Below are 19,455 nucleotides of genomic sequence, written 5' to 3'. Positions count from 1 at the left end.
GAAAGATGACCGAGTTATGAATATAGCCTAGTTGGGTGAGGTAGAAAGATAGGAAAGAGTCCAGAAGAACTCTCCGGTTTCTAATTTGGGTGGATTGATGGAAAGATTCGAAGGTGGCTGTGAATTCTCTGACTCTGGCACATGGGTGGACGGTGATGTGAATTCAACAGAGTAGGGAGTATTGAGCTAATGGCAGGATTTCAGGGACAGTTAATGAGTGCAGTCAGGGTCAGGTGGACTCTTGTACATTGCAGGAGAGACAGGAAAGAGCGGGGCATGTGTTGCAGAGTGTAGGAGACAAGTCTGGGCAGGACACAGAGATTGATCATCACCTGAATACAGGTGGCGGGGAGAGTCATACATGAAAACTGCAAGAGAATATAATGTGGAAGTAGTTTCTAAAGGGAAATGCAGAGAATTGGGGGGTGTAGGGATTGCTGGCACTTAGGGGGCTAGACCAAGGAAGATGAGCTCATGAAGAAATCATCAGGAAGGGACAAAGAGAACCTATGGGAAATGGCGACACGAAGATGGGAAAACAGGGATGGGAAAGAGGCAGAATAGACAGAATTGGGAGAAAGATGAGAACCAGAAAAGCTAAGAAAAGGAAGAGGATTCGGGGAGCACATGATAAGTTTGCTTTAGAACATGTTGTCTTGAAAGTTTTAGCTTAACATCCTGCAAACATGAGCCAGGAGGTCAAAAGTGTCAGGTGCACAAACCACTGAGTCACCAGGCCTCCCAAAGAGACTGTTGAGAGCACAGGAGCAGGTGGGAGCTCCATGGTAGAGAATGTAGCGGGTTAAGATGGACAGAGAGAGCCATAGGGGCCATCTTATGGGAGAGGCAGGAAGAAGAACTTAGATAGAGAAGTGGGGGAGGCACGTGGAAATACAGCATCCTGGAAGGCAGCACTGGTGTGGAAGTCAAGTTCCAGCGAGTAGGACACCCGTGGCACTGAGTTTCTACAGTTTCTGTAGCCTGGTTGGGGTCAGAAGATGTATGTGTGCACCATATCCTGGGTAAGCAGGAGCATGCTTAGAACAAAGTCATCACAAAGCTCTGTCCAGAACAAGCCAATAGTTAAGTTACTGTAGAACAATGGGGCCTTCAGAGCTTGGCCATGTCATGCTGTCCTTTCTACACAGGTGATCCTACCAGAAAGAGTGAGCAGAGTTAAGGATCGAAGCTCGTGGGCAGATTGGGGCAGTGCCATTGTATCCAGCCAATGACCACAGAGAGGGAAGGATATTATACCAGCTTGGTTTGCTCACTTACAACTCATTCACTCCTTAACATTGCATTAGTTCTCCTGGACGCAGAGACCTGACGTGTGCCTTCAAACAGCTTACAATACATGGGGGTGGGGGAGGGACTTTCATACCCCTGGTCGGAACAATCCATCCAGAGTGCCCAATAAAATCACATTCCAACCTTTACAACATTACCTTGGTTAACAATACCTTTTTATGCTTCTTTGTAGAGGGCTAAGGTAAAGCTTAAAGTGAATGACTGGGGCACCTAGGTGGCTCAGCAGGTGAAGCCTCTGCCTTCGGCTCAGGTCATGATCTCAGGGTCCTCTGCTCAGCAGGGAGCCTGCTTCCCCTTCTCTCTCTGCCAGCTGCTGTGCCTACTTGTGATATCTCTCTCTCTCTCTCTCTGTCCAATAAATCAATAAAAAAAATCTTTAAAAAATAAAGCTTAAAGTGAATGATAAAGCAGGATATGTGAGCGTATAAAAAAAGTTCCATAAACTCACTGGATTACAGGCTCATGATGGACTGTATTGATTTCTTACTATAGACTTCAAAAAGCTCTTCCCTCATGGCATCAACCATTACTAAGTGGCCCATGTTTCTCCAGGCTCCTTCTCTAAACCTAACCAAGGCCTTGTTTTGTATTTCCAACCGCCAGTGACTTTCCACCTGCATTGCCCGCTCCCTGCCCTCAAAACCAAACCTGAAGTCAGATTCACCATTGTGGCATATCTGAAATCATCACCCTTTTCAAACAGCCCCGTCCCTCCGTGGTCCCTTCATTTTAACTTGTCGTCTGGATCTCTTGCATCCAATCAATTGCCGGGTTCGACATCAAGCAGAGTCTTGTACGCAGAATAGATCTTTAACATTTACTTGCTGATCGAACGAACACATTTTATATCCTAGACCCCATGACCAGTTAGTAACACGGATAATGACGGTGGTTCAGATCATGGCTTTGGGTGGGTGGCAGGTGGTTCTGATCTTAGTAGCTCAGGAACTTTGGACACATAGTGCCCTTGCTCACGAGATGTAGGTGATTTGGGTTGTGAGAATCAGATATGAAATGTAAAACTCTGAGCACGGAAATGTTATTTCTTAGTCCCCTGCCCCGCTGTCACTATTTCGCCATCTTAGTAACCTAATGTTAGATCGAAAGGAGCCCCAGAGGATGCCAACAGTATTGAGTTTTAGAACCACAACTGGAAAAAAAAAAAAAAAAGAACCACAGCTGGACTATTTAATAAGTCCCAGAAGGGATCAGCATCCACCTAGGACTTTCTTTTGGAGCCTAAGATAAGGACTTCCGTATAACACGGATCCTTCTTCCAGCACTTCATCCGTCCCTCACTGTACACTGTTTTGAAAATTCCAGTTAAAAATGACCCAACTCAACAAGTTTTAATGAGTACTAATTGTACTGTGTCATAGCTGCTTTAACCAAGGAGCCTGGAAGACCTTTCTATTTTCCCTGTAGAAAGATGCTTTTTAATACCTAATGAGGTCCCCTTTGGGTCAAGCTTTCCCCAGCCTCCAACACAGGAGCCTCGCCCACCCGTGGGCTCCAGGCACTTGGGAATCCTTCTGGAGGCCCCTCTGTGCCCCACCGCACAGCCGTGCTTACATCTCTCCCAGCAGACTGTAAAGCCCTCACGTGTGGGCCCTGCACCCAACAAGATGCTGAATGGAGGCGGCTGGAAAAGTCGGAGGGGCCGGGATGAAAAGTCCAAGGGCAGGAAATCGGTTACCTTGGTGTTTTCCACCTATTTCAAAGGGTAGGCTGAGCAGGAAAATGCACCACCTCAGAGGAGGAAGAAGCCCAGTGGTTGAAGATCAAGGGAAACTGAGAACCCTGACTTGACAATGTAGAATTTTCATGGGCTTTCATTTTCTTCCCCCACTGCTTCTAGGTAGTACACCACACATCCCCAGCACTCAATAAATAGTTGTTGCATGAATAAACGGATGTTTCTTCTCTCCATTTCTTTTTCAGACTTGTGTGTTCTTTGTTCTACCCAACCCTGCCCTTCAATCTTTCCCCTCCCTACCTGATGCACAAAAATCACCTCCTCCTCCCCACCTCTTTTCCTCCTTCCCGCTTTCCTTCTCCCTCTGTCTCATCCACCAAAAGTCATCTATAAGACAGAGAGTGTGCATACTGTCATTTCTAGTCTATGGAAGAGAAAACAGAAATTCAAGAGGCCAAAGCTGGGTACCAACGGTCACATAGCTGCTAAGAGTTATATAACAGGTAATGTTGCCCTGCTCCAGATCCTTTGGCCATTCTGTGTGCTCTTATCCATGGAGTTCTCCACTCTCAGCAGCCAGCAGATGCGACTTTGTCCCAGGACTGCCCAGGACACCAGAGCTCACTTTGTCAGTGAACATGGAAAGCCACAAGTGCCAGGAGTTAAAGCCTCCCCACCTCGCCACCCCAGACAGCCCTTAACTAATGACTGACAGGTGTGAGGGCATTGGGACTACAGCTTCCTGGCCCCCAATGGGGACAGCTCTCATGTGTTCGTGTGTGACTCTAACTGCCTCCAGATCCACCCAGGCGATTAAGCCAACATGACCCTCAGCCAGGTCCCCTGGGGGGTGAACCCTGGCTTGGCTTCCACCCCATCCCTGTCCACTCTGTCTTCTATCCCCAGACCAGTGCTGCTTGGAAACCTTCCTATTAAATCCTTTACACACACATCCTCATCTCAAGCCCTGCTTCTGGAGAATACAGCCTAAATCAAGCTAAATGCAGGATTCGAACCCAGGCCTGTCAGACTTCAACATCTTTTTCCCATTATGTTGTGCCTGAGATGCTGTCGCAAGCACATAGGTCTACTCTGCACGAATTTCACTGCCATTTAAAAAACTGAATGGCCACTGTAGCCTTGAAGACATACATGATGTTTCAGAAGCTCTATGCTTGCCTATTTTTTCTCACCATAATGACAGGTCTCCGAGACAAAAGACCTTTGAATATCTTAGCAAAATGACATAAGGGACCCAAAGAAAAATGTTACTGTTTTCCAACTTGTCTTTGTAATTATCTTACACTTGGGTCTGTAATTAAGTAGGCACTGAAATGGACTCCATCCTTTTAAAATGATCTCTTCTTAAAATGTTTTCATTATATAAGGACTAGAACTGCACTGGAGGAATTCTACGGGGAAAACAAACACTAGTGCTCAAACCCAGCCATTCACGGCATCCTATCCCTCTAACACGGGAACAGTCTTATTCAAACACATGGAGCCCCTGGGTCTTCCGTCAGCCCAGTTTTCCATTTTGTGACATAGTCCTATGGTTGTCATCCTTAACCCTGTCCGTTGTTATACCCAGAGTACAGACGGTAACTTATCACCATTTTTGTCGCTTATGATAGTTCATGATTGTAAATGATGGTGCCGAACAACGTTGTGAACGTGCCATGTTGTTTTGCGTCTACCTTTTCCCATATTTCAGATTATTTTTTTCAGACAAGTTTCCAAATCTTGACTTCTCTGATAAAGGAATAAAACCTATGGCTTTTGATATATAGTGTCACAGGTCTTTAACCACACTAAAATGTGAACCCATTTAGAACATAAGCTGACCTGAAACAAAGATTACTATTCCGAGTCATGCTGCCTTATTTATAATGAGTTCTGGTCTAACTAGGTGAATTCATTTTAAATTTCTCCATTTCGTGCAAAGGTCTGGAAACCTCTAGAATCTCTAGAATGTTACATTCCTCATGAAAATGACTAAGAATCGTAAAGGGGACATTGCAGTCACCTGTCAATGGATGTAGCCCCTTTCTTAATTCTAAGCTGTCTAATTGCTAAACATTTCATGGAGGGATTAGTCACTGGGTTTGAGTTCCTAATTGAATCAGTCATTTTACACGCAACAAAACACAAGTCAGGACATTTCAACGGCTGATGTCAGCTCACTGACTTGGGTGTGTATTTTGTGCATTTCTGCATGCCTCCTTCTTCAAAAACAGAGGATAAAGTGCATTGACAAGAAAAATAAACAAGCACTAATTCCCGTTTTCTCTGTCACCTCGAAGTCTGTCAGAGTTTACTCCAAAGTTTGCTATTTTTACTTATTAGCCTGAGAAGTACTGCTCCCTAAAATTGATTTTCCAGGACTAGTTGGACCTCCAAGAGATCGTGTCCTGTTAGCGTCAAGCACAGATTTTTTTTTAAAACATACTTTATTGTTCCATCTTCTTTCTGGCACGTAGGAAAGTACAATAAATAAAAATCTGCAATTCTTCTGAAGACCCTGGGTACCCGATACTACACACACAACAGAGGATTTTCCACTGCTGTTACAGATTTTCATTCAGCCCCCCCCCCCGTAAGAATGCTAGTGATAAGTGGAAAGCCCACCCCATCTTCTAGCTGCATGATTCCAGACGATACTAAGTATCCTTCAGGTTAACATCCCACTGATCGACTCTATTTTCCACCTTTGAACTGTTTGTGAAGAGAGAGAGTTTGACTTCTTCATTGCCAATTTGGATACCTTTTATTTCTCTTTGTTGTCTGATTGCTGTTGCGAGGACTTCTAATACTATGTTGAACAAGAGTGGTGAGAGTGGGCATCCTTATCGTGTTCCTGATCTCAAAGGAAAGGCTGCAAGCTTTTCCCCATTGAGGATGATATTTGCTGTGGGTCTTTCATATAGATAGATTTTATGAAGTTCAGGAATGTTCCCTCTATCCCTATACTTTGAAGCGTTTTAATCAGGACGGATGCTGGATTTTGTCAAATGCTTTTTCTGCATCAACTGAGAGGATCATGTGGTTCTTCTCTCTTCTCATATTAATTTGTTGTATCACATCGATTGATTTGCGAATGTTGAGCCATCCTTGTAGCCCAGGGATGAATCCCGCCTGGTCATGGTGGATAATGTTTTTAGTGTGCTGTTGGATCCTGTTGGCTAGGATCTTGTTGAGAATCTTAGCATCCATATTCATCAGTGATACTGGTCTGAAATTATCCTTTTTGGTAGGGTCTTTGCCTGGTTTGGGGATCAGGGTAATGCTGGCTTCATAGAAAGAGTCTGGAAGTTTTCCTTCTGCTTCAATTTTTTGAAACAGCTTCAGGAGAATAGGTGTTATTTCTTCTTTGAAAGTTTGGTAGAATTCCCCAGGGAATCCATCAGGTCCTGGGCTCTTGTTTTTTGGGAGGTTTTTGATCACTGCTTCGATCTCATTACTAGATATCGGTCTATTCAGGTTGTTAATTTCTTCCTGGTTCAATTTTGGGAGTTTATAGTTTTCCAGGAATACATCCATTTCATCTAGGTTGCTTAGCTTATTGGCATATAACTGTTGATAATTTCTGATAATTGTTTCTACTTCCTTGGTGTTAGTTGTGATCTCTCCCTTTTCATTCAGAATTTTATTAATTTGGGCTTTCTCTCTTTTCTTTTGGATTCGTGTGAACTGTTTGGGTTGTTCCCCGCCCCCTCCCCCCAACACACACACCCATTGAAGAAGCTTGTTTTCCATAACATTCCAAATCTCTCACCAGTGTTTTATCTTTTTTTTTTTTAAGATTTTATTCATTTATTTGACAGACAGAGATCACAAATAGGCAGAGAGGTAGGCAGAGAGAGAGAGGAGGAAGCAGGCTCCCCGCCGAGCAGAGAGCCCGCTGCGGGCTCGATCCCAGGATCCTGAGATCATGACCTGAGCTGAAGGCAGAGGCTTTAACCCACTGAGCCACCCAAGCGCCCCTCGCCTGTGTCTTATCTTAAGAGAGAATTTTATTATTGGGTTAACGTCAAAGGCAAAATGGACAGGTCACTCGACAGTCCATATCTCAGTGAATCGAGAAGAGCCCGGTTTTCTGCCATCCACACGCCAAGTTTGCCTTCATCCCAGCAGGGGCAGCATGTGGGGCGATGACCTTGGGGCACATGCTTTGGCAGCTTATGCCCCACCTTGGCATGCCGTTCTGCGTTAGGATAAAGGTGGGTAATCCTAATTACAGCCCGGTCCAAGCTCGAACTTCACAACCAAACAAACCAGTTTTACAACACAGAGGAATTTAATTTGGCCTCACACTTGCAGTGGAAAAAAAAACACAAAGAAGAAAAAAACTGGCCACTGAGCTAACAGGCAACTGCTTTCCAGACACACAGCCAACCTGATTCAATTAAGAAACATTAGCGGTCTGATGACAGATTTGAAGACAAAAGGCACAGTTTCTTGACAGCAGCAAACTGCAAAATTTCCAACCTGGGTAAGAGTCCCTTCGATATTTCAAAAACACAGCAGAGTCTCAGGAGAGGCTGACTTTGCAAGCTTTCTTGCACATCTAAAGAACAAGAGCCCAACCCCACAACACAGCCAAACACTAATCTCAGAGCAAAATTCCATTTAAGCCTAAAGTAAACCGATGCAGCTTTCCTGGGTGCAAGAAAACACACGAAACACCGGAGGCTTGCTGCTGTTTCTTTATCCTGAGAAACGAACAAAATCTCAGCTTTGTTAGGTGCCCTTGACCTTGTCCGTTCATCTTCCCCCGGCCCCTTCCAGTTCATCTCATGAAAAAAAGAACCAAAACCCTGAGGCAAAAGACACTTGGGAATGCGCTTTCATTTACTCCATGCCAAGTATTTTATCGTGAAACCTAATTTGAAAGAGTCCCGCTGCAGCAAAGCCAGCGCCAGATTCCGCCCTGAGTGAGAGCAGCAGAGCCGTCCACTTACCTGTGATCAGCACTGCCTTTTGATCCACAGGTAGCAGCTCCTGACCAGACAGGTAGGTATACAGGAGGAAACAGGACAGGAGGCAGAGGATCAGGCTCCAGGACAGGGACAGGCTGAGCAGCAGGTAAGCCCCTCCCCAGAGGCCTGCCAGCCAGACCACCTTTCCTCCAGCCTGCCCCGGGCTCTTCCTGGCATTGCAAAGAGCTATGCCTCCCAGCACAACAGTGACAGTCAGGCAGAGCCACATGGTCTCCAAGAAGGTGCTCGTTCTCAGAGACGCGCTGCAGGACCAGAGAAGCAAGTGGGCAAAGGCTGGCTGGAGGCAGCCTGGGTTATATGAACAGAGGAGGCGAGAAGGGAGGGGAGGAAGCGGCTCTGGCACACTTCGGATGAGCAGGGATTAAGCACACTCATGCTGGCCTGTTTTTTTGGTGGGTCATTGAAACCGGAGAGCAGTTTCATATAAATACCAGATGACTTCCTATTCAGTAGCTCCCCCAACGCCACCTGCACTCATGACAAACACACAGACTCACCCACGGCAAAGCACACAGGTTATTTTTTCATGACCCCTGGCGAGATAACTAGTTGGGTAATAATTGACAGAATTCAATCCAAACAGTCATTAAAAAACCTTTAGCTCACAGGAAACGTCTTCTGCTTTAGGCGCCCGGGTGTTACTGTCAAGTTCTTTTTCGGACCGGGAGTGGGGTCTGGCCAGGGTGGGGCACGGGGATCAGGGTATGTGTGTGTGTGTGTGTGTGTGTGTGCGCGCGCGTGCCCCCCACGTAATCGCAGGCAACCGGTGAGGTCTGGAAGATCTGGAAGGGGAAGACTTCATGTTCGTGTGTGCATGCCATCTCCCACATGCGTCGGGTTGAAGTGCTGCATGGAGAGGGAAGATACAATACAGGGGAAGAGATTCTTGGCAGAGGACAAGCGTGCTGGTCTTGCCAGCAAGGAGGTATGCCAGGCAGAGATAAGAGCAACTATAATACAATTATAATGGTCAATATCCACTGTTACTTACTGGTGCCAGGAGCCGCGTTCTGCTACTTATTCATTCATTCTCTTTTTTCAAACTGTCTTCTCTGCCATGCTTTCCTCCGGCCGTGGGGACTCAGCAGTCAATATCCCCAGTCACTTTGAAAACGTATCTTTGTGAGGGTGGTTCTATCTTTGTAATGATTTTACAAGGGAGGACACTGAGGCACAGAGAGGTCAAGAGACTTGCTCAAGGGGCGCCTGGGGGGCTCAGTCTGTTGGGTGTCTGCTTTCGGCTCCGATCATGATCCTGGGGTCTTGGGACTGAGTCTCACATAGGGCTCCCTGGTCATCAGGAAGTCTCTTTCTCCCTCCTGCCCTTCCCTGCTTGTGCTCTCTCTCTCTCTTTCTCTCTCTCTCTCAAATAAATAAATAACATCTTTGTAAAAAACAAAACAAAACAGAGACTTGCTCAAGATCCCACAGCAGTGCAGTCAAGCAGCCTTGTTTCTGTGGCTCTGGGTCACCCTACTGCCTGCTTTAGGCAAAAAAATAAAACACAGTCAGAATGTTAGGAACTAGCTTCCCTGTTGCCTTGTTGGAATCTCATGAACCACTTCATGGTGGAGCCCTGTGCTTGCTTACAGAGAGGAAAGCCTCGGCTGGGAGAGGGTCCATTCCTTAGGAAGGTACTGACCACCAGGGACCGCACCAACAGCCCCAGAGCCCCCCTACCTCGTCCGCCGCTGGGTTTAGGGGATATCTTACAGGTGCTAGGCACCTGACTGGGAGGCACCGGGATTCTGATAAAGGCTGGGGGGTGGCCTGTCTGGAGAGAGAAGATCTCGGTTGGAGGTCAGATTACCCGGATTCACATCCAGCCTGAGCCCTGCCACTTACCAAACTAGGCCGTCAGGAGGGTCTACCTCCCTAGACCCCCCCCTCAGCTGTAAAAGAATAAAAAATACCCAGAGAGAGCACTTAGCTCCTGCTGCCTGCAATACTGGAAGGACCAACTGATTGATTGATTGATTTATAAAGGGAGCAGGGGGAGGGGCAGAGGGAGAGCAAGAGAGAATCCCCAGGCAGAGCCCCCACTGAGCAGGGAGCCCAATGCCCACGGGAGACCAGGTGGGAGGCCACGACTCGTGGACCTCACTGTCCGCGGAACTGTGTGGGGTGATGACAAAGGTCTTCCAGGGGTCTTGTGCACGGCAATGGCACCTCCCGTCTGCCTTCCCAGCCACAGGGACACCTGAGGTGGGGAGATGTTGCTGGCTCCAGGCCAGGAAGCGTCGGGGTGAGGATTTGGAATTCCTGGAGATCCCCTTCCTTCCACACACCCTATTCCCTCCTGTGGGCCGTGTGCACACCCATCCCGGGAGCAGGGACCTCTCCTGGGCCTCATGGCCTCGCCACCCAGGCGCTCCGGTATAGGAGAGCTTTCTGGGGGAGGGTGCAGAACGAATTCGGGCTCTTTGCTGGGGGCCTTGGTGTTTCCTCAGTGGCTCCCACACTAGGGCTGGAGCGTAACACCCTTGTGGGTTTCCTCATGTGGGCGCAACCACGGAAAATGAAGCAAATCTGCTCCTGGTGGCAGCCCACTGGGCTTCCCAGCTGCTTGGTCCTGGGGCTCCCGAGGAGAGGGCAAAAGCTGCCATGACACAGACGTCTAGGTAAGGATGCTCCGTGCCCTCTGCCGGGGCAGGAGGTCCACAATATTAGGGTGGTGAGCTGTAAAGCCCTGTGCAACCGAGTTCGAATCCTGACTCTGCCGCTTACTGGCCTTTCCTGAGGCTCCATTTCCTCTCCTGAAGAAAGGGAACCCAGCCCCCTTGGGTTTTTTAGTGTTTGGGTTTTTTATTTTTTACTTTTTACTTTTTTTTAGGTTTATTTATTTATTTGAGAGAGTGAGAGAGCACCCCAGCGCGGGGAGGAGCAGAGGCAGAAGGAGAGAATCCCAAGCAGACTCTGCGCTGAGAACCAACCCCAACGTGGGGCTCGATCTCACACCCCTGAGATCATGACCTGAGCCAACAGAGACACTCAATGGACTGAGCCACTCACCTGCCTATGGGCCCGGTCCTGATGGGAGGACTGTTGGGATCACATGCTGCCTCTTAGCTCCTTTCATAACTCTGAACACGGTTTCTCTTTAAGGCTATTCTGTCTCAGGATGCCTGGATGGCTCAGTTCATTGAGCATCTGACTTTGGCTCAAGTTATGATCCCAGGGTCCTGGGATCAAGTCCCACGTCAGGCTCCTTGCTCGGCAGGGAGCCTGCTTCTCCCTCTGCCTGCCACTTCCCCTGCTTGTGCTCGCTTGCTCGCACTTGCTCTCAAATAAGTAAATAAAATCTTTAAAAAAAAAAAAAAAAAAAAGACTGTTCTGTTCTGTCTCTCCTACTTGACCATGATCTTCAAGAAGGCGAGAACCGTATCTGTGTTTTGTTTTTTATTCACTGTGCACCAAATGTCTAGCCTGGTGCCTGTCACATTGCATGTACATAATTAACAGTTTTGAATGAGTAAAGGAAAGAGCAAATCTTTCCAGAGTGCCTTCTAGATGGCAGATTCTGCACCAGCCATGAGGGAATTCAGCAGAGAATAACATGAACCCAGTTCCTGACCTTGGGGAGAAGCTGTCACAGGAGCAGTGACCAGTGGGGTGGGTGATGGGGAAAGGGAGGCTTTATACCAACTGGGAGTACAGATGGAGCTGCAGAATTCTCCAACGAGACATGCCCAACCCCGCTGACTCCTGAATGAGGACATTAGGATCCTAGTCTATCTGAGGGCTGCTCTGTCTCTGAACGAGGACCTCCTCTATCTGGCTGAGCTAATTTGTACCTCCTTTTTGTCCCCATCATTTTGTTTTAGGGCTATCCTTGAGGCCATCCATACACGGAAGTGTCCCATTTTTTGCAAGCTGCTTCTTCACTTTCCTGGAGAAAGGAGCCAATTAAACCAAGCTATTATCACTAATGATGACAATGGGTCAATGTGCTGTTTCCTTCTGCTGGCAGATGGGCCTTCCAGAGGGTACCTCTGAAGGCAAGATCTCTTTACCCATAAGAGAGGATTTCCCAACCTGTGCCAAAACAAACAACATTTCTGAGAATCCTGGAATGAGCCCTCTTAGAACCCTTGAGTTTAGAAGAGAATGTGAAGTACCTTCCCATTAGATTGTCTCTGTGACATCTCCACCAAGTGGTTATCTTGTCACAGGCACAGCAAAGCCCCTGGAGGCTGACTTTCCAATTGAGGATACCATGAGGAAGTTCTCCTCTAGACCACATCTAGTCCTTTTCTTTCAGATATTTGAAGATTGCTTTCTTCTTTCTCCAGGTTGACAGTCCTCAGTTGTCTTAATTGCCCCTTGTAGACGTCATTATGTGGATTTTCAGGTGCCAAGTGCCTGAAGCAGCCACATGATTGAGAGTTCAATCCCTTGGGGCACGTGAATGGCTCCACAAATTAAATATCTGCTCTCAAGGTCCTGGCGTGGAACCTGACATCCGGCTCTCTGCTCACCGGGGAGTCTGTTTCTCCTTCTGTTTTCTCTCTCTCAAGTAAATAGGTAAAATCTTAAAAACAAAACAATACAGAGTTCAAACACTTAAAAAATCATGCTGTTGCAGTAACTGGAGAGAGTAGCCTGGTGATCATGTGATTCACCAAGCAGGGATAGACCACGTGTTGACGTCATGGTGACCCAAACTTCAAGGGGTGGACTGGCTGGGACAGGTAATAACAGATCATCTCACAGAGCTCAGGGCAGTCTTGCTGATAACACAAGATTTGTTGTGATTTTCATACTTTTGGGTGATAAGTAATGTCTTGAATGTTGATTTGTCATTGTGTAAATATTCTATATCTCATTTTCTATTTCATACAGTGGGAGAGGAAAAAAGCCAAAAGACAACCAGAAATTGAGGCTGGGTCAAATCTTTGTTCTTTCATCGACTGTGTGGGGTGAAGATGTCTGAACTCAACGATTATCATTCATTTCAAGTAGGTTTCATATTTTATGTACTGTAAAAGGTTTTCAGGATCCTTAGCAGCCTGGTCTTTTTTTTTTTTTTTTTTTTTTTTGGCAAATGGTACAGAATAGAGCAAGATTATTACCTCCCCTGGCCATGATGCAACATTCTTATTTATAGGTCCAAAGCCTCGTTTGATTTTTTGACAACTGACTTATTTAATTGACACTGTGTTTGCAATCAAATAAAATTTCAGTTTTTGTAGGAATTTTCTTGTCATTAAATTTTTTTTTGTAAAATACATGGGGAGAAATTGTCCAAAATGTAAATGTCAGTAAATATCCAAGGGTCCCTATGGCTATAAGTTAATGATGGAATGAATGAATAAATAAATAAATGGAGGAAAAGAGACAAATATCTCACATGGGAAAATGCCCCAAAAAACTTGTGCAGCTATTCTCCACTCAAGGAGGTGACACAGAACTCACACTTCACGAGCTTGGCTGCACAGATGGTTTCCTTCTGAGGAGCACAGCGTGGAGACAGGGAAACAGAGTAATTGGACACTGGAGAAACGTGACAACCACAACCTCAACCAGGTGATCAAGGTCGGCATCAATAGTGATAAGTCATGTGATGAAAATGCAGAACATTCTACAAAAGGCCTGATCAGCACTGCCAAGTTTATCCAAAACAAGGAACTTCTGAGAAATGGCCACAGACAAGGGGAAGCTAAGGAACCCTGAGCAGTCAATGTCACGCAGGATCTCGGATGGGTCAATGTCACACGGGATCTTGGCTGGGTCGATGTCATGAGGGATCTTGGATGGGACCCTGCAGCAGAACACGGACATCAGGTAAATACTAAGGAGCTCCAAATAAAGTATGAACTTTAGTTCATGAGAATGTATCCATATTGGTTCAGTAGTTGTGACAAATGCCCCAGAATAATGGAAACTGTGAGAACAGGAAAGTGAGTATCGGTATTCATGAACTCCATCCTGTCTTCAAATTTTTCTGTAAGCCTAAAGCTATTCCAAAGTTGAAAGTTTATTTAAATATATAATAATATAGAAATATGATAAATATGAATAATTTTATAAAATATAATTTATTGTTCTAGACTTGTACCTCTATGAATATGATAGTAAATTTATTTTTATACTAAAAATAAATATAGCAATAAAAATATGTTTAAATAAACTTTTGTTTTTTAAAAGATTTATTTATTTGACAGAGAGAGATCACAAGTAGGCAGAGAGGCAGGCGGAGAGAGAGAGGAAGAAGCAGGCTCCCCGCCAAGCAGAGAGCCCAATGCAGGACTCGATTCCAGGACCCTGAGATCATGACCGGAGCCGAAGGCAGAGGCTTTAACCCACTGAGCCACCCAGGCACCCTAAGTAACATTTTTTTTTAAGATTTTATTTATTTATTTGACAGAGAGAGAGATCACAAGCAGGCAGAGAGGCAGGCAGAGAAAGAGGGGGAAGTGGGCTCCCTGCTCAGCAGGGAGCCCAATGTGGAGTCCTGAGACTCCAGGATCATGATCTGAGCTGAAAACAGTTGCCGAACCAACTGGGCCACTCAGGTGCCCTTGAGTAATCTTTCTATTTTAGAATAGATTTGCAAAAAATTATGAAGATAGTACAGTTTTATTTCTACATATACATATGCAGCAGGATTCCTACTCATACACAGTAATATATATTATTATAAACATATTACACACAAACATATTTATATTTTATAATTTATATATAATTGTGTGTGTAATAATATATGTATCTATCCCAATGAATAAAAGAAATTCCTTTGGTCAAGAAGAAGAACATTGCCAGCAGCCCCCAGAAACCCCTCTCGTGCTCCCTCCCAATTACTGTCCTTTCTCTCTTCCTCAAAAATAACCACTATCCTGACTTTTAACAGAATGATTTTGCTTTGCCTGTTTTGTTAAACCTTATGTAAATACAATTATATAATATTAATGTCAGCTGGTCATTCGACACTGTGCAGATTCCTCCATCCAGGTTGTATGCATAACTCATTTTCACTGTAGAAAGCAAGGGTTAGCCAACTGCAGCCAATGGGGCAAATCTGGTCTGTTAACTTGTTTTGGTAAATGAGGTTTTATTGGCGTGCAGCCATGCTCATTTATTTACTCATTTCTGTGTCTGCTTTCCTGCCACAATGACAAAGTTGGTTAGTTGAAAAACAGAGCATAAGGCTGGCTGGCAAAGCCGAAAATATTTACTATCTTCTTCTTTACATAAGCATTTTGCCAACCTCGGCTGCAAGGCATTTTGTTGCATAAATATCCCTCTATTTGTTTCTCCATTGTATTAATGGAAAAATTAGTTTTTCATTTTGCTGGCTATCGTGACTGGCGCTACTATAAATATTCTCTCTTTTTTAAAGATTTTATTTATTTATTAGAGAGTGTGGGTGTGCATGCACACTGGGTGAGGGGCAGAGGGAAGAGAAGAGAGAATTTCAAGCAGGCTCCAGGCTAAGCACAGAGCGGGAGGCGGGACTCAACCTCAAGATCCCAAGATCATGATCTGAGCCGAAATCCAGAGTCAGACGCCTAGCCGACTGAGCCACCCAGGCGCCTCTGCTATCAATATTCTTTTTTTTTTTTTAAGATTTTATTTATTTATTTGACACAGAGAGAGAGAGCACAAGTAGGCAGAGAGGCAGGCAGAGAGTGAAGGGAAAGCAGGCTCCCTGCTGAGCAGAGAGCCCGATGCGGGGCTCGATCCCAGGACCCTGAGATCATGACCTGAGCTGAAGACAGAGGCTTTAACTCACTGAGATCATGACCTGAGCTGAAGACAGAGGCTTTAACTCACTGAGCCACCCAGGCGCCCCTGCTATAGGTATTCTTATAAACATCTCTTGAAGTACATGTGTAGTTATTGCCCTTGGGTCCATTCAGTGGAGTAGAACTACGGAATCCATGGTACGTGCATGAATCCAGCTTCGGTGCCATTTCCTCCCTAAAAAACGATTGTACCATTTCCAAGTAGACTATGAAAGTTCTATGGGCTCCACATCCTTCCTCAAGTTTGGTATTGTCAGACTTCTTAATTTGAACTATTCAGCTATGTCTGCAGTTGGATCTAATTGAGTTCTTTTCTCTGATGACTACTAATTTTGAATACATTTTCATATGTCAGTTGACCATGTGGTATTCTCTTTATGAAGCGCTTTATCAAGTTTTTTCTAACTTCGTTAGATGGATGATCTTTTAGCCCCCGCCCTTTTTTTAACTATATGCATTTTAAGGTTGTACAATATTTTTAAGTATGTCTGAGCTGCATTCCCCATGTTTGGTATGTACTGTTTTCATTACTGTTCAATGAAAAATATTTTATAATTTCTACTAGGATTTGTTCTTCGTTACATGAGTTATTTAGAAATGTATTTTATAATTTCAGGGATGCCTGGTTGGCTCAGTTGGTTAAGTGTCTGCTTTCAGCTCAGGTCATGATCTCAGGGTCCTGGGATCAAGCCCAGAGTTGGGCTCCCTACTCCGTGGGGGGTCTGTTTCTGTCTCTCCCCTCTCCCTTCTCATGCTTGTGTGCTCTCTCTCTCTTGCTCTCGCTCTTTCTCTCTGTCTGAAATAAATACATAAAATCTTTTTAAAAATGCACATTATAATTTCGCATGGGAAATTTTAGTGATATCTTACTGCGCTTTCTAACTTTACTCAAGTTGAAAGCATGTTATGTGTGATTTCAGTCCTTTGAAATATCTTGAGCCTTGCTCCGAGGCCCGTCGCATAGTTGACTTCTGTAAAGGTTCACATGTGCTCAGAAAGACTGTTTGGTTCCAGGGATCCATGCATCACAGTTGGGTCTTTTTACCCCTCTAGCTTTAATTATGCTGTATTCGTACAGTTCAGACACGTCTCTTCGAAGCACCAGACACTAGAGTACTTGTTTTCTTTTCCAGGGTAACAGTCTTTAACTTTCTCTTGAAAGCAAACAATTTCGTGCATTTATTTACATTTCACTAAATATGGGTATGTTGACTTTAGATCTATCATTTTATGGGTTCCCTGCTATTAGTCTTTTCTATTCTTCATTACTTTTCTTCTACTATCTTGACTTCCTTTTAATGAATTATTCTTTGTTATTCTTCCACCCTCCCCCCTCATTACCTTGACAAGCACGTTTGTGATTCTTTTAACGGTTACTTAAATGAATTACCAAAGTCCTCTGTGACTTGGTATTTTTGCTCCCTTGGTAGGTCATACCAGGACCTTTGAACATTCGCACACCATTCCCCACCGTCCCGAGTTGTATGCTTATAGTCCTCATAAATTTTTGTTATCTACATATGTCAAATGCCCCAGGATATTATGATGTTTGTTTTATACAGTCAACATTCATTTAGATTTTGCAACAAAGTAGTGACCCTTTTGTGGCTTCTCATTCCTTCCCATTATCTCCATGCTTGCCCTTGAGATCATTATTTTTAAGTATTTCTTTTTCTTTTTTAAAGATTTATTTATTTATTTGAGAGGGAGAGAGAGCACAGGGAGGGGTGGCAGGAGCGAGAAACTTTAGCAGACTCATCACTGAGCTTGGAACCCGATGTTGGGCTTGATCTCACAACCCTGAGATCATGACCTGAGCCAAAACCAAGGGTCAGATGCTTAACTAAGTAGCCCACCCAGCGGCCCCTTTCTTTAGTATTTCTTTAGTGTGGGTGCTAGTGATAAAATCTGTTTTTGTTTTGTTTTGCTTTTTTTTTTTTCTGAAAATGTCTTCATTATCATTTTCGAAGGATAGTTTCACTTTGAGAGCATAGAATTTCAAGTCGGCAGTTGTTTCCTTTCAGCATTTTCATGTCTTTGAGGAGATATGTTTTATATTTTATCTGGCTCTCTTGGATAAGCTCTCAGCCAGACAGTTCATCCTAATTATCTTCTTTGCCATTACCAGAAGCAAAGTTCCTAAGTCTTTTCATACCCTCTGGTAAGGCTCAGATCTCCCTGTCCTTATAAGATTTTTTATTTGTATCAAAACGAAAACCCTGTTAAATTTCATGTTATTAAGATTGGGTCCACTATCCCTTCCTCCTAGTGACACATCATGGGAAAGGCTAAGCAAATGTGCCATAACCTTACTAAGTGTTGAAGCAAGACATTTCATAAGATTTCTATTCATTCACGAGGTATTTACAGAGTTCCTACTGTGTGCCAGGTGCTCTCCTAGGTACTGAGAACACAACAATGAGTAAAATGACTTGGTTCCTGCCCTCACAGAGAAATCTAAATTCTAATTAGGGACACAGACCAGTAAATATACAATTACGCTATAGCTATGAAAGACATACCTTTGGAAGTCTTTCAGATTGATACTAGCCATCTGACATTTCTTTACATTGCCATTGATATCAAAAGTGACTTTGTCAAATTCCTTGCTGAAATCCAAAATCTGTGTGTTTATTCATTCCATAACTGGTAGAGTCATTCTAATCATTCTAATTTATTTATTGGTCAGCCATGTTAGGTCCTAGTAACAGTCTGTTCCTCTTCTAAGATCACCTAAGCCACTCTTTTTCTAAGGTTCATGAAAAGAATCAGATTCCCCTCTGCTCTATGGTTTTCTTTCTTTTTTTTTTCCTAATTTTTATCTTTATTTTATTTTATTTATTTATTTGACAGAGAGAGATCACAAGTAGGCAGAAAGGCAGACGGGGGTCGGGGGGGGAGGGAAGCAGGCTCCCCGCTGAGCAGAGAGCCCGATGCGGGGCTGGATCCCAGGACCCTGAGATCATGACCTGAGCCGAAGGCAGAGGCTTAACCCACTGAGCCACCCAGGCTCCCCTGCTCTGTGGTTTTCAGAAGATATTATCTTTCTCTTTTTGAAAAAGACAAAAATTGGAAGCTTAGAGCCTCAGACTTCAGAAGCACTTCTCAGAGTAATTAATCTATGAATATGAATATACTCATGACATTAAAGGTGTTTGTTGATAAAATCCAAATCTGGATTTTAGCACTATAGAGAAAGTCGTCTTACCTTTAAGTTTAGAAATGTTTTCCTTTTTTTTTTTTTTTTATAGTTTCTATATTGTGTAACCGTCTTACAAATCTTTGATGTGGTTCTGGCTGATAACTTCCTGGGACTGTAACTAAGTAATAAAATTGCTTAGATCAGTACTTCCCAACTTTTGTACTTCATCACCAGTGCAGTCTTTTTAAAAGGAGGGAGATACACATGGAGTCTCCACTATTTAACTTTGCCAAGTGAGAATGCATTAAAAACCAAGTGTCAATAGTCTACAGAAGAAAAGGTATTTTAACACCAAAAAAAGAAAAAAAATGGGCCAAGTATCAGAATGAAGGGTGGTCTCATACTGAAAAAAATTTAACTTTGTGAGAAATTTTCTACATTTGTCCTCATTTTTTTCAGAGAGCACCCCCAGATGGTAAATTTTGGTCCCTAACAGTCAGCAGCCAATGGATGGCCATTTGGGAACCAAAGTGAGAAAGCCATAGGGCCCCGCTCTTA

General features: G+C 44.3%; 1 protein-coding gene and 1 long non-coding RNA gene across 2 annotated transcripts in view; one reads left to right on the top strand and one right to left on the bottom strand.

Moving 5' to 3' along the window:
* Nucleotides 1-8,379, bottom strand: part of HSD17B2 (hydroxysteroid 17-beta dehydrogenase 2) — a 76,326-nt gene extending 67,947 nt beyond the window's left edge. The window contains exon 1 of the mRNA XM_004753917.3: nt 7,969-8,379. Within this exon, the coding sequence (XP_004753974.1) occupies nt 7,969-8,215 (247 nt within the window). The 5' untranslated portion in view covers nt 8,216-8,379. The remainder of the gene's footprint in view (nt 1-7,968) is intronic.
* A 137-nt stretch (nt 8,380-8,516) lies between these two features.
* Nucleotides 8,517-13,844, top strand: LOC123390997. The gene is made up of 2 exons (XR_006605630.1): nt 8,517-8,932; nt 12,850-13,844. It is a non-coding gene; the product is annotated as an uncharacterized LOC123390997 (long non-coding RNA).
* Nucleotides 13,845-19,455: the final 5,611 nt, after the last annotated feature.

Source organism: Mustela putorius, unplaced genomic scaffold (genome assembly GCF_011764305.1).
Source record: "Mustela putorius furo isolate JIRA1106 unplaced genomic scaffold, ASM1176430v1.1 tig00000174_pilon_pilon_pilon, whole genome shotgun sequence".
Classification (NCBI taxonomy): domain Eukaryota; kingdom Metazoa; phylum Chordata; class Mammalia; order Carnivora; family Mustelidae; genus Mustela; species Mustela putorius.
This window is presented reverse-complemented; position numbering and strand designations above follow the sequence as displayed.